This window comes from Peromyscus eremicus, chromosome 4 (genome assembly GCF_949786415.1).
Source record: "Peromyscus eremicus chromosome 4, PerEre_H2_v1, whole genome shotgun sequence".
Classification (NCBI taxonomy): Eukaryota; Metazoa; Chordata; class Mammalia; order Rodentia; family Cricetidae; genus Peromyscus; species Peromyscus eremicus.
In genome coordinates this window covers 69,655,199-69,670,110 of record NC_081419.1, presented here as the reverse complement: position 1 = coordinate 69,670,110, position 14,912 = coordinate 69,655,199, and the positions used below count along the sequence as shown (strand labels likewise).

General features: G+C 43.7%; 1 protein-coding gene across 2 annotated transcripts in view; it reads left to right on the top strand.

The window, feature by feature from the left end:
• Positions 1 to 14,912, top strand: part of Ext2 (exostosin glycosyltransferase 2) — a 136,368-nt gene that overhangs the window by 62,752 nt on the left and 58,704 nt on the right. For both annotated transcript variants that reach the window (XM_059260985.1, XM_059260984.1), the window contains one exon: positions 982 to 1,113. In XM_059260985.1, the coding sequence (XP_059116968.1) occupies positions 982 to 1,113 (132 nt within the window). The remainder of the gene's footprint in view (positions 1 to 981; positions 1,114 to 14,912) is intronic.

Sequence of the window (14,912 nt, the reverse complement as noted above, 5' to 3'; positions counted from 1 at the left end):
GAAATAGAAAAAAAAAGAGAGAGCACTTTTTAGTTCATTTTTGTGAGACCAGCCACACCCTGATTCCGTGACATAAGTTAGGTGTTCCAAGTGGAACCAAATAAGTCTGTGACAGGAGAGGAAATGTCATTTGATGCCATTTGCGTGAAATTCAAGAGTGGGCCTTTAAAGAGAAATTTAAGTCATGGGCCTTTAAAGGAGTGAGATGCTGACTAGACGTGCATGGGGCTATCTGGAGTGTCCCCTGCTTTACCAGGGCTGTCCTTAAGAGTTTGCATAGACATAAACTTTCATTTGCCTGTGCATACAGACTTCTAACACACTCTGTATATGTTATATCTAATGTTTGTTCTTTGTCCATTTTCATGTGTGGTATGCATGTGTGCATTTACGTGTGTAAATGAATGTGCATGAATGTGCACAAAGGCCCAAGGTTGCTAAAAAGAATCATCCTTCATTGCTTTTCTACCTTATTTTTTAAGAAAGGGTCTCTCACTCAAACCCAGAGCTCACTGATACACCTAGTCTTATTAGCCAGCCTGCTCTGGGATCTCTTATCTCCAGTTTCTGATCCTAGGATTATGTATGGACTACCATGCGGACCCAGCATTTACATAGGTTTTGGGGAATCCAAACTCTGGTCCTCATGCTTGTGTGGCAAGTGCTTTAACCATGGGGCTATCTCCTCAGCCCTCTATTTATCTTTTTTAAAAAAAAGAGTCTAAACCTTGCCTGATGTGACACATAGGACTTTTATCATCATAGGCTCCTCTTCTATTACACTGACTGTGTGTACTTTCTGACCACTACTCTACTCTGACTGCCTTGAGTACAAACACACCTCTGATAGACCTGGTGTGGCAGCAGGGAGCACCCTTCACCCCGGGAATGAAGGAATCACTAGCCCCAAGTTGGCTGTGACAGGGCACCTCGTTCCCCCACATCTCACCTGCTCACCTTCTCATGTTGTTTTCTTTGTAGGCACGATGGTTCTGGGAAGCATACTTCCAGTCCATTAAAGCCATTGCCCTGGCCACCCTGCAGATCATCAATGACAGGATCTATCCATATGCAGCCATCTCGTATGAAGAGTGGAATGACCCTCCCACTGTGGTAAGTGGGTTCCTGTGCTAGCTGTGTGAGCCATGGAGATGGGAGAAAGGAAAGTATACTGAGGATAAGAGTATTTAAATGCCAGCTGTCTCAGATGGGTGAGTTTTTCAGACTTGCAGCTTGATAAGGGCACCTTGGTTCAGAAAGTGTGACCAGAGTAAAAGGACAGAGGAGCAGCAGCCCTCAATTTGTTCTCCATGCACTTGAGAAGAGTCTGTTTTTTTAAGGTCAAGGTGAGTGACACATGGGTCTTGTTGTAAGCTAAAGACTTCCTGACGGCTTTGGCACTGAGTGCCTAGAACACTTGAAAAGGTTCCAGCCACAGCTTAATGATGGGCTTGTTTGAACATCCTGCTCTGCTGGAAATGGCATCGAGTACTTGACATGTGTTAGTTGACATTCCCAAGGCCCTGGGAACAAAACAGTAGTAAGCAAAAGTAATGGAGTGGCCTTTGGGATTACTAGTCCCTTGCTAAGTCGTGAGCAAGAGGGGGGTGTGTCCAGAAGCCTGGAGGAGGCAGAGGCACATGTGTCATTGTAGGGACTGTGACAGTGGCTTATAGGCACACCTTCTTTCTCAGTGAAAATGCCAAGTGCTCTGGGTGGCAGTTATGACTTCCTAGCTGCTCTCAGATACACCTGTTGGGTGTGGCTCACGGACGCGGAGCTCTCACATGGGAGCAGATGCTTCTCCACACTCCATCCCATTGATCACCCCCCATCACCTAAGGTGGACTTCTCTAGCTAGGGTTGCATGCTGCCACACAGTTGATCACATCAGGTCTTCATTTATTTTTCCTTGCCTGGACCCCTTCCCCTTGTGTCCATTATCATATGGGTACTGGGTGCTTGGCACTCCATCAGGGAAAAAAGATAGACCCTGGCCTCAAGTGAACACTGAGGGTGTAAGTCCTGCCGTAGAACAGTGCTCCAGAGCATGAGAGCATGTAGCCACATCTCTCTCCTCCCTGCAGTGTTCCCGAGAAGAGTGCAAACACATGTGTAGAGCAAACACATGCTTTTTTGAGGTGACCTCCTTTGAGCTTGTATGTCTAAAACATGCTAAAACCGTTATTCAGTGAAATCATAACAGGCAATTCCCGAAACCTAGGAAAAGGAATGGACATGCAAACACAGAAGCATTTAAAACTTCCAGTAGACATGACACAGTCAGATCTCAAAAGGCGAAGCAGAGAAACAACTTTAGAAGCTGTTAAGGGAAAATGCCAACTCAAACACAAAACAAAGGCACCTGAGTAACATCAGCTCTTGGGCTGGCAGGATGGCTCAGCTCGGATGGCCAAGCCTGACACAGCTGAGCTCAGTCTCCAGTGAGGACCAGTTCCCACAATTTGTCTCATACATATGACATGTACACATACACACCCACACACACCACAAATAACAAATAAATAAATAAATGAAAACTTTTTTTAATTTTTAAAGAATAATATCAGATCTCTTATCATCAACCCTAAAAGCCAGTGAAGATGAAATGATGTATTTCAGTCCCTGAAAGACATGACTGTCAACTGACAATACCCAGCAAAATTATCCCTGAAAACTGGTGTAGGTGTAAGGACGGTTTTGGACAAGCATAGACTGAGACAGCTCTTGATGGGCCAGCTGGTACTGCAGCAAATCCTGACAGGAGAACTCTCCAGAGGATGAGGGCAGCCCTCTGAGAGCATGTGAGGAGTACATTTCATGAGAGGAACCGATGAACAGCGGAGATCCAAGAAGTACTCCATCATGCCCAACACAGTGAACCTATAAACCCCTAATACTGAAGGAGGAGCAGGAAAAGAGCTGTCAGTAATCCACCCAGCCAGAAAAACAACCAAGGAGCAGGCCCCTCAGTAACCTTAGATGCGATAATTGGCCCTACTCACCGACTAACAGGTGCAAACTAGGTAACTGGATTAAAACCCAACACCCAGCTGTGTATCATCTCCAAGACATACACTCCTGGCACAGACATTAGAAAATGGAAAATCAAAGGAGGGAAATCCCCCTACCAAGCCAATGGAACCACGAAGCAGCTGGTGTCGTGATTCTGATATCTGATAAAGTAGACTCCAAACCAAAACTATTCAGAAGAGATAAATCCATTACACATTTAAAAGGAGAACAGTTTATAAAGATTATATAGCAATCGTAAATATTTGTACATTGAACATTGTAGGCTCCTAATTTCATAAACACTAAATGGCATGAAAGGTAGGAGAAGTCCTGATGTGGTACTGCGGGGGGACTTCAATACTCCGTTCTTGTCTTTAGTCAGGTCTTCCAAACTAAAAGTAGAGTAAGAACAGAGCTAACCCATACAATTGACCAATTGGATGTAACAGACATCGACAGATCATTCCATCTAACAGATGACAGAATATATATTCTCAGCAGCCCATGAAGCCAGTCAGTCATATTAGGTGTCACCGAACAAGCCATAACACATGCAGAAAGCCGAAGTAATTCCTTCTATTCTCTTAGACCACAAACATAAAGTGGAAATCAACAAGAGAAACCTCAGAGACTACACAGATACTTTGCTCTTTAGTTAACAGTGAGTCACTGAAGAAGTCATGGAGGGAATTTAACATGCCTACACTCTGATGAAAGTGGTAACATAGCCTATTGAACTTCTGAGGTAGAAGGGGAGCCATTTATAGTAATTAGTGTTCAAATTTTAAAAAAGAAATCAACGGTTTAATATGGTAGCTCAGGAGTTAAGAGCCCTTCCAGAGGATCCAGGTGCAATTGCCAGCACCTACATGGTGGCTCACAGCCTTCTGTAACTGCAGTCTCAGGAGACCTGACACCCTCTTCTGACCTCCATGGGCACCAGGAACACACCTAGTATGCAGACAAGCACATAGGCAAAACACATACACGTAAAGTAAAATACAATTTTATAAATCAGAGCAATGTCAAATAAGGTACCTAATGATATATCTGAAGTTTCTAGAAACACAAGAAGCCAAACCTAAATCCACTGTGGCCAGATATCATAAAGATCAGGGAGGAAGTTAATGAATTAGAAATTAAAGGAACGACTCATAGACTTAAAGTGCTGGTGCTTTGAAAAGATGAACAAGATTGACAAAGCCCTGACCAAATTAACCAGAAGAAAGAGAAGCACTGCATTGATATTTTAAAGGTGAAAGGGAAATTGTTACAATAGAATCCGATAAAATCTGGAGAATCATTAGGGAGTATTGTAGAACTTATTTTTCAAAAAGCTGAAAATTCTGGAAATAGTTGATAGATTCTTAAGTATATATCATCTACCAAAATTAAATATTATAAGAATATAAAGACAACTTAAACAGATCCATAACAAGCAACACAATTGAAGCAGTAATGAAAAGTCTTTCTACAAGGAAAAGGCTAGGACTGGGCAGATTCACTGCTGAATTCTTCCAAACCTTTATGGAAGAGCTCACACAGTGCTCAAACTATGTCACAAAATTGAAAGGGAAAGAACACTGCCCAACTCATTCTGTGAAGCCAGTATTATCCTGATACCAAACCAGATAAGAACACGACAATAAAACTATAGACCAACTTTCACGATGAGCAAGGATGTAAAAATTTTTGACAAAATACTTAACAAACAAAATTGAAGAGGACATTAAGATCATACATCACAATGAAGTTGGTTTCATCCCAGGGGTGCAGAGTTAGTCCAACATTCACAAACAAATAAGTGTTACACACTAGGTAAATAGACTTCAGGACAAAGATCACATGATCTTCTCAATGACTACAGAAAAGGTATTTGACAAAGTTCAAAATGGCTTCATGGCAAAAGTCCTAAAGGAACTAGGACTAGAAAGAACTTTCAGTATAGGCAAGGCTTTTTAAGGCAAATAGATAGCCAATGTTATGCTAAATGGGGAGATACTGGGAATATTTCCTTAAACTCTGGAGTGCTCATTCTTCACTCACATTCAATATGGCTAAAGCAATAAGACAAGAAAAGGAAATAAAGGGACATAAGTAAGAAGCAAAAGAAGTCACACTATTCCCATTTGCAAATGCTGTGAACTTATTTAAAAGACTCTATGGACACACCAGAAAGCTCTTAGGTCAGGTGAATATTTTCAGCAAAGTGACAGGGCTCAAAATCAGCATACAAAAATGAAAAGCTTTTCTATTTCAATAACTTCCCAAGGAGGAAATCGGGAAAAAACATTCCTTTCACAATGGCTTCAGTCAATAAATAAGTGAACAAATAAACCTGGGGAGGACCCTAACCAAGGAAGTGAGGATGTCTGTAATGTAGACAGACCTGAGGACACTGAAGAAAGAAATCGAAGATGATGCTCGACAGTGGAGACGTGTTCAGTGCTCTTGGATTGAAAGAACTAACATTGTCTAATCTACAGATGCTGTGGGATGGTCTGTATGTCAAGTGTGTTGCTGATTGGTCAGTAAATAAATCACTGATTGGCCATTGGCTAGGCAGGAAGTATAGGCGGGACTAACAGAGAGGAGAATTGAGAGAACAGGAAGCTGGGTGAGGGAGACACTGCCAGCCGCCATCAGGACAAGGAAGATGTAAGGTACCAATAAGCCATGAGCCATGTGGCAAAGTAAAGATTAATAGAAATGGGCTAAATATAAGAGTAAGAGCTAGACAATGACAGGCCTGAGCTAATGGCCAAGCAGTTTAAATAATGTAAGAGTCTGTGTGTTTATTTTATAAGTGGGCTCTGGAACTGGCGGGACTTGGTGGCGGGAGCTGGAGAGAAATTCTCCAGCAACAAATGGCGCCCAACGTGGGGCAAGAGTTTCCACCTAAAAACTTAGAAAAAAGATTCTAAAACGGACCTAAAAACAGCTTCCTAATTGTCTCTCTCAAATAAGCGGCAGCTGCGGGTTTGAGCTACTAGCGGGTTCCTAGCGTGCGCTCTCGACCTGCAGTATGGTGGGAATGAGGCCTCTGCAAATAGCACATTAAACTGTGTGGTAAATTTAGCCTTTGCTAGTACAAAACAAAAAAAAAGGTTTCTGGGCTACACGCTACTTTGGTAAAAGTGTAGACCCACTATTTCTGAGAGTTATGGCTCCCAGAGCTGGCGGAAAGCGGACCGCCGCCATGTTGGGAAGCTAAAGTGGGCGGAGCCAGCAGCCACTGCGCCGTTTCAGGCTTAGAAGGCTGCTGTTTAAAAGGAATAGGCTCAAGCTAATATAAAAAAATAAGCCACGTAAAGATGACTACCACACAGAGAATCTGGATTATGTTCTCTTTGATATTCATAACTGCAGAAAAACATTTGATTGTAAAAGCTGTTGAGTTATGCCAAAATATATATTTTAAAGGTACCTTGACTTCAAAATTTGGATATAAGGATATGTTGCTTTAAGTGCTGTGGGATGGTCTGTATGTCAAGTGTGTTGCTGATTGGTCAGTAAATAAATCACTGATTGGCCATTGGCTAGGCAGGAAGTATAGGCGGGACTAACAGAGAGGAGAATTGAGAGAACAGGAAGCTGGGTGAGGGAGACACTGCCAGCCGCCATCAGGACAAGGAAGATGTAAGGTACCAATAAGCCATGAGCCATGTGGCAAAGTAAAGATTAATAGAAATGGGCTAAATATAAGAGTAAGAGCTAGACAATGACAGGCCTGAGCTAATGGCCAAGCAGTTTAAATAATGTAAGAGTCTGTGTGTTTATTTTATAAGTGGGCTCTGGAACTGGCGGGACTTGGTGGCGGGAGCTGGAGAGAAATTCTCCAACAACATACAGACTATACAATCCCCATAAAAATTCCAATGGCATTCTCCACACAACTAGAAAAAAATCCTAAAACTCACATGGAAGCACAAAAGACCATAGATAGCCAAAGAAATCTTAAAGCATGATGTCAGACCTATTACAGTGCTTGACTTCCAATTGTACCACCAAGCCATAGTGGAAAAGTCAATGTGGTATTGGCACAGGAACAGACACATACACGAATGGAATAGACTAGATGACCAGAAGTAAATCCATAGTCACCTGTTTTTTGACAAAGGAGTCAAAAGCACACACCGCATAAAAGATAGCCTTTTTAGCCACTGGTTCTGGAGGTGCAAGGAGACACAGGAGCAGGTGGTTTAGGTGCTTGCTCAAGGACACTGGAGGAGGAGGAGGAGGAGGAGGAGGAGGAGGAGGAGGAGGAGGAGGAGGAGGAGGAAGCATGTGAGAGGGAGGAGATGAAGCCTAAGGAGAGCTGGCTCACAGGATAGCCCTAGTTTAAACGAGGCGTTAGTGTTCTCGGTAGATGATGAGAAATCACCATAGCATTAATGGAGTAAGAGTCCACTTGAGATCAACCTGTGTATGACACCAGTGTAAAGGATTGATATGCATAGCAATGGGACAGCATTGGAGACAACTTTAGGACATGAAGGCAGATCTGAGCCGTGTCTGGGGAGATTGATTGTTCTCACTGTTGAGCCAGAGCCATAGTGTTTCATTTATCCTGAGAGGCTCAGTCTGGCTCAGTCTGCCTTTCTAGCCTTTTCTCCTGCCTGCTTTGAGGAGTTCTAGAGTATGGCTCACAGTTGCTTCCTTCCAGTGTGCCCAGCCATTGCTCCTCCCTCGCCCTATATGCCTGTCTTCACCATCAGTTCCTTTTCCCAGGGACCTGCACATATATCCTTAACTCCTTAAGGCTTTGCAATGCACTCCCCTCTCAGGAAGCCGTCTTTTCCTCTTCACAACCTCTGAGGGTGTGGATTCTGTCCTTCCCATCACTTAGCACACATGGGAATTATAATTTCCTATGAGGTTTTAAGCAGCTGCAGGACTCACAGGCTAGTGTGCTAGCCATTATTTTGGTTGTCCCCCCATATACTACCTGCCTACAAGGTAGGGGAGTGATAGATGCCCTCTGTAAAGTAGTCTCATGGTGCATGATGGCCTGTGGCCTGTGCTAGTCACATAATTGGCAAGTTGTGTAGACAGGTGAGGACCAAGCATCCCACTGCCTGAAAAGTCCTCTGGGAGCCACTGAGCCCCGTCTCTGTGGAATATAACTCCTGCCCTGGCGTATGGTGCAAGTTTGAACTGAAGATTCTCACGTGTGTTCCTCCACAAAACGCACCCAAGTGCTACCAGCATACTCAGGCAGACAGTAATCATTGGACTTTATCCGGAGTGTTTATCTAAAGCTCTAAGAATAAATAATTAGAGTTCCAATTCTCTTTTGCAAGTATAGATTAAGGGAAAATGTGAAATTGTATAGTTTTGAAATGAATATACTTGGAGTTTAAGACAGATGGTCAAAGTGAGGAACTCATAGCTTGATAAAGAACACAAGTATAAAAGGCATAAATCTAGGTATACATCCAGAAATGTATTTGTTATTTTTCATTTGGTTCTTTCTTAAATACCTGTTCAGGGCACTTTGGTATTTATCACATCTGTAGTCAGTCAGGTGATGAGGTTCCTGATTTACAACCCAGGGCTGCTCGCTTCTGCGTCTTCAGTGGAACCAACAGGCGGGAGGCTGGGTAGCAATGATTCATGTGTAGTTGACTTCTCCCTCCCCTCAGGAATATTTAACTGACTCTAGATGAGATTACTCTGAGCTCGGTCTGCAGGGGAGTCTGTCCTCTAGATTCCAGCAAATTTACAGTGTCAGACACCCGAGGTGGGAGTAGGTGTGGATGGTGGTCAGTAAATCAAGGATGCTCTGGACTGCTTAAAGGTGTGCTGCTGGCCTCCCGCCTACTCTGTGCATGCTCAGACAGGGGAAGGAGAGGTGAAAGCTGTATTTTGGATAGATACAGCTGTCTTCATTTAATATAGAAATGGCTATGGCTGTGGGTGACGGACAGTGAGGGGTGGCCTCCTAGAGCATTCATCACCAGATGCTTTACTAGTCTAATTGGTAGGGCGAGGCCAGTTACATGGTGTTCCACTTTTAGAACCTGGGAGCATTTGCCACAGGGAGCCTGGAGCACTAATTGGAAGTAGCAGGTCTGCCTGGATTAGAGAGACTGTGCTTGGGGAAGGGCTTCTCTCTAAGCTCAAACTGGTTAAAGAGGCAAATAAGGATGGAGAGAGAGTTCAGACAGTAAAGTGAGGACCTGAGAACAACCCTAGCACCCTGTGACAAAGCTAGGCCTGGTGCTACACAACTGTAATCCCAGAGCTAGGGGTGGATCCCTGGTCTCTACACAAATGTATGTGTGTGTGTGTACATGTATAGTCCACACATGAACACACACACACGCACGCACGCACGCACACGCACACGCACATGCACACATGTGCATGAACCAAAAGTTGTTTTTGAAAAGAAAGAATGCAGGAGCTGGAGGTGGCTTAGTTGTTAAGAGCACTAGCTACTCTTCCAGAGTCCTGAGTTCAATTCCCAGCACTCACATGGTGGCTCACAACCATCTCTAATTAGTCCCATGGGATGTAATGCACTTTTCTGGTGTGCAGATGTACACACAGACAAAGCACCCATATACATAAAACTCATATATACATAAACACACACAAACACATTCACACATATACATACATAATACATAAATGAAAGAGTGGATGTTTTTGTCCTGAACTTTCTTAGCTCGTCCCAGGGCTTCCTGTGTCTTTTACCTTTTCTGTTTGTCTACCTGTTGATCTCTCTCTCTCTCTTTGCACCCACCTGACAAATGTTATCATCTCCTCTGCCTCCTTCCTCACTGTCCCTGCAGACTACCATTTCTGGGCTGGCCAAGGCAGCCAGGCTTTTCCCCAGACACCACCCTGGACCTCTGATCTCAGATATGTGAGATGCAGGAGGACAGAGACAGAGAGTATTATGTTGTGTCTGGCTTTCTAGCATGTGCTACCAAAGCTGAATCATCTCAATAACATTCTTTTAAAACATCAAAGTATTATCTTCTTACAATTGTGTATTTCCTCCTTATTTTCTATAATGTGATTTTTTTATTCCGTTATGATTTTATTTACTCTTCTGTTAGACACGTTTTTTTCCCCAAGTTTTAACCGGCAACAATGCCAGGAAAGATTGCCTTCTCTCTATTTTTTCTTTCTGCGGTTATTATACCAGATAGTCTAGTTTTATGTTAACTTGACCCAAGCTAAAACCATTTTAGAAAAGAAAATGCCCCACCTTGGCCTGTAGGCAAACCTGTGGTACATTTTCTTGATTGATGATTGATATAGGGGAGTCCAGCTCTCCATGGGTGGTGTCACCCCTAGACTGGTGGTCCTCAGTGCTAGCTGAGCAAGCCATGAGGAGCAAGCCAGTAAGCAGCACTCCCCCATGGTCTCTGCATCAGTCCCTGCCTCTAGGTTCCTGCCTGGAGCTCCTTCCCTGACTTCCCTTCATGATAGACTACAACTGTAGGCCCCAAGTTTGTTTGCTCTAACTAAGATGTCAGACCTAGAACAAGGAAGAGAGAGAGGAATTCTCATCATGTCTATTGATAAAAATTAGTGAGGAATTTGGGGAGGCTGCTTAAAGTGTATAATTGTCTAAGAGTGAGATGGAAAAACAAAAGCTTGTTACAATGAAGTCCAGCTAGTAGGGTGACTTACCTGCCATGGACCAGTCACATAAGGGTTATGTATGTATGTGGACTTCCTGTAAGCCTCTGTCCAAATCCAGGTTTTGGAAGTGGAAAGTCCAGAGGACTGACTGTACACTGAGATGGTCTGTGAGAGCTCCCGGTTGGTTGGCGCCAAGCATGGTCTCAATTGGGCAAATCTGGGGTACTTGAATATAGACCCCTGCCTGTCTACCCCAAGGTCCAGCTTAAGGTTAGGGTGGGTGCATAGAACTCACACTCTAGTAGGTTCTCAGGCCTTGGTTCTAGTGTATGCTGCTGACCTAAGGGCCACGCTTTGATGTGGAGTTTGACTTTCTCTCCACACCCTGGCTCACTGACTCGGGAAGGCTCTTCTCTCCTCACCTCTTCCCTCCTTCTGACCTGCAGGGTTTAGGTCAGAAGCATCAGAGGCTATTCGGGCTCTGTCGGTCTCTGCCGTACCTGTGGCTAAAGGTTGCTTGCACTCAGCTGTCCAGACAGCTCTTGCTCTTGTGCTTGTTCTGCAGCCCAGGAAGGCTGGTCAGACACCTGAAGCAGAACTCTCAAGTGGGAAAGACACCAGTTTCACAAACTGTCTGGCTCAACTCAACACCTGCCCTTTAGCTTCTGGGTTGTGGAATGTTCCTCTGGAATTTGAGGGCCTTTTCCCCAAGGAACTTCTTGGCTGATTCTCAGGCCCTTTCCTCTTACTGCCTAGTTGAGATAAAAATATGTATGCAATTCAGAAATTTAGTTTGCCTTTTAAGAAAAAGTTTTTGAGTTATATTGTTTTTAGAGGTATATCGTGAATTAGGTAACATTTGCACATGTGGTCGAGCATGCTACCTTAAATTCTAGACTTTCCTGTGAAGAGCTGCAGGGAAGCTCCAGAAGTCTCAAGTTCAGCAATCAGGAAATAAAGAAAGCTGGGCTTTGGTCTGCAGATAGAAAGATGCAAGACCTAAGGGGTTTGGCTGATTCTGGTCAGACAGAGACAGGCAGGACCAGGCACTGAGCCAGATTTGAATGGAGGGAATATATAAGGAATATGAAAGAACAAACTTGGGGGTGTGGCTGAGATCACAACTGTGTCAGTCAAATCTTTTGCAGTGGAAGGGCTCTTCCACTGTATGACAGACATCTGTATGGCACCCCCGAGGTGGACACTGGGAGAATCCCCAACCCCTGTTACTGTGGATGTGGCCCTGCCTCTCTCTATCCTTTGCTTGAGGCGTACTCTGAGGGCCCCAGCATTCATGAATCAAACCTAGCTGCCTCTTGACATCGCACAGCATGTGGGAAGGCAGTGAGTAGAATAATGTTTTAGAGAATGTGGAAGCTTGCCCTGGCAGCAGATGAATTGAGAACACGCTTACTGCCCTGGCAGCGCTGCCCTACACCAGTGATCAGGTATTAATTAGTACAGTGGACCCCCTGGGCTTCAGGGGTTGTGGCCAGGTTCCCTCCAGTTCTGCCTCAGCGATCCCAGAGCATAGTTTTGGTTTAGTTTTTTTTGGTTTTTGTTTTGTTTTGTTTTGATTTGAGACAGGGTTTCTCTGTATAACAGCTCTGGCTGTCCTGGAACTCACTCTGTAGACCAGGCTGGCTCCGAACTCACAGAGATCGGCCTGCCTGTGCCTTGGAGTGCTGTAATTAAAAGTGTGCACCATGGCCTGGCCCCAGAATGTTGTTTTAAGAGTCTCCAAAGTAATATTTGAATAAGATTTTCTCATAACCAGGTCATTATAGTTGTAGATTAGAAAAAAAAAGCCACATTGCTTTGGCCAGAGTTTGACACTTGATTTTTTTATCCCCCCCTACAATATTTCTTCATTTTATTGTTTAAAAATAGTATTGTTTCACAGATTGAAGTGGTCACATAAAAACTGGAGCCTGTTCCTGGGGGCAGCTGCTTTCAAGTCTTTCAACTCCTCTGGCTGTCTTCCTGGTTCTGTACAAAATGCTCATAATGGAATTTTTAAATTTCGTTCTAAGAGACATCTTTTTCACTTTGTCCACTGTAGCTGGAAGTTTTCCTGTGTCCTGCCTGGTCCCACAACCTCTCAGACCCAATTAAACACACGGAGGCTTGTATTACTTACAAACTGTATGGTCTATGGTAGATCTCTTGCTAGCTAGCTCTTATATTTTAAATTAACCCATTTCTATTAATCTGTGTTTTTTTTCCACGTGTTTTGTGGCTTTACTGGTCTGTTGGCATGTTGCTTCTCCTTCAGTGGCAGCTGGCGTTTCTCCCTGCCTTCTTCTTGTCTCTCTGTTTGGATTTCCTGCTTGCCTCTAAGCTGCCTTGCCATAGGCCAAATGGCTTTATTTATCAACCAATCAGAGCAACGCATATTCACAGCATACAGAAGGACATCACCCATCAGTCCACATTGGTGTTTTTTCTCCCATTCTCTCTGTTTTCCCTGTATGTTTTAAGCTGTGCATCTGACTGGTGGTGGCACCTCATTGCTTTTCTTTAAAACCCCCAATTCTTATGGATAATTGGGGCTATATACATAGGGTTTTCAGCTGAGCCAAGTCATGAATAGTACTTGACTCCCTATTTTCCAGGGAGGTAATAGCTCCTTTTTCTTTCCACTTTACTTGGTTCTACTGTAATGGTTTTCACTAACCACTCTGGTTAAGACAGTAAAATGGTCAGTGCTGGTAGACTCTAGGCTCCTTTCTTTGGTTTTGTTGGCCTGTCTTGTGCCGCGGTCTGAGTAAGTCCTCTGTGGCTCTCTATATAGCTGTTATCCTGATCCTCTGCCATTCTGGAATTCTCTTTCCTCTCTGCATTGTGCAGTTTCCTTTTCTGGTTTCTTCCTTCCAAAGAACTTCTTAAGGCAGACCTGAGAGAGAGAGAAAGGTAGGTAATGCTCTGTCACCTTGTGTGTCTAGAAATGTGCTTATTTTCAGTGTGATGAGTAGTGGGACTCAGAATTATGGTGGAAAACAGAGTTTTGTTTTTGTTTTTTGTTTTGTTTTGAGACAGGGTTTCTCTGTGTAGCCTTGGCTGTCCTGGAACTCATTCTGTAGACCAGGCTGGCTTTGAACTCAGAGATCTGCCTGCCTCTGTACTGAGATTAAAGGCATGCACCACCACCAGCTTTTACTGTTAACTTTCCCCTCAACTCTTGACAACTTCTGTGTTCTAAAATTTGAGAATCATGTGCCCTCGAGTGAGGGTTTTTACTGACAGTGCTGATTCAAGCTCTTTCAAGCTGGATATCCAGGCCTTTCAGCACAGAGACATTTTCTCATTTTCTTCCTGTATGTTTGGTTAGTGTCTTCTGTCCTCTCCTTTGTCTGCAGTGTCTATCACTTGGATGGTGAATGTGTGGATTAATCCTGCTTCTTTTCTTGCCGGACCTGGTCTTTCTGTTCTCATTTTGTGACATTTCCTTCCTTTATCCTTTAGCTTTTGATTAAAACAAAACAAAAACCATCTCAGTTCTTCTTATTTTAAGGGTATATAATTTTTCATCTCTGAAGAGATTGTTTGTGGTTTTATTTCCTTGCATTGTTTCCTTTTATTTCTTTTCTAATTTTATTTGCTCTTTTGTAATGAAAGCTTTCTTTATATACCTGGCCAGAGGTGGCATCAATTCTTGTGAGTGAGGCATGAAAAGCTGATTGGAAGCTCTGGGCTTCAGTGAGCTTTGCCAGCTGCACTCAGGTTGGGAAGATGGGGACCCAGGCATTTGCACAAATGTTAATGTTAATAGTTACTTCTCTTGGACTGGTTTGTTTGCTTTGGAGAATCGTCTTTGTGCTCAGGGTGAGGGTCGGAGAAGGGATGCACAAGTGTGGGCTCCAAGCATTTGGGAACTGAGTAAGGGAGGGAGATGGTCCTCGATCTTCATTTTGTAGAAGGTACCTCACCCCGCCTCCTGGTCTTGACGACTGTGAGTCTGGAATCTCTCAGCTTCATTTGCCCCATGGAATAATCTTTCCTTCTGCAGAGCTTGGGAATGGAGTTGGCCTGTCTGTGCCTTAGGTTTAAGTGATCTTTGACCAGCTTTCTTATTGAATGTCTCCAAGTAGCTCCAGTGTCTGTCTTCTTGTCATCATCACTGTTAGGAAGCATATAATTGACTGACTGATTGATTGATTGATTGATTGAATTTGCTTTGCTATGTCATTCTTGTTAGTCTGACTTTTGTTCATTGTTTTTGCTTTTTGAGACTTACTGTTGCCCAGGTTGAACACAAATGTTCCTCTGTCTCAGACCCATGAACCCTGGGACAG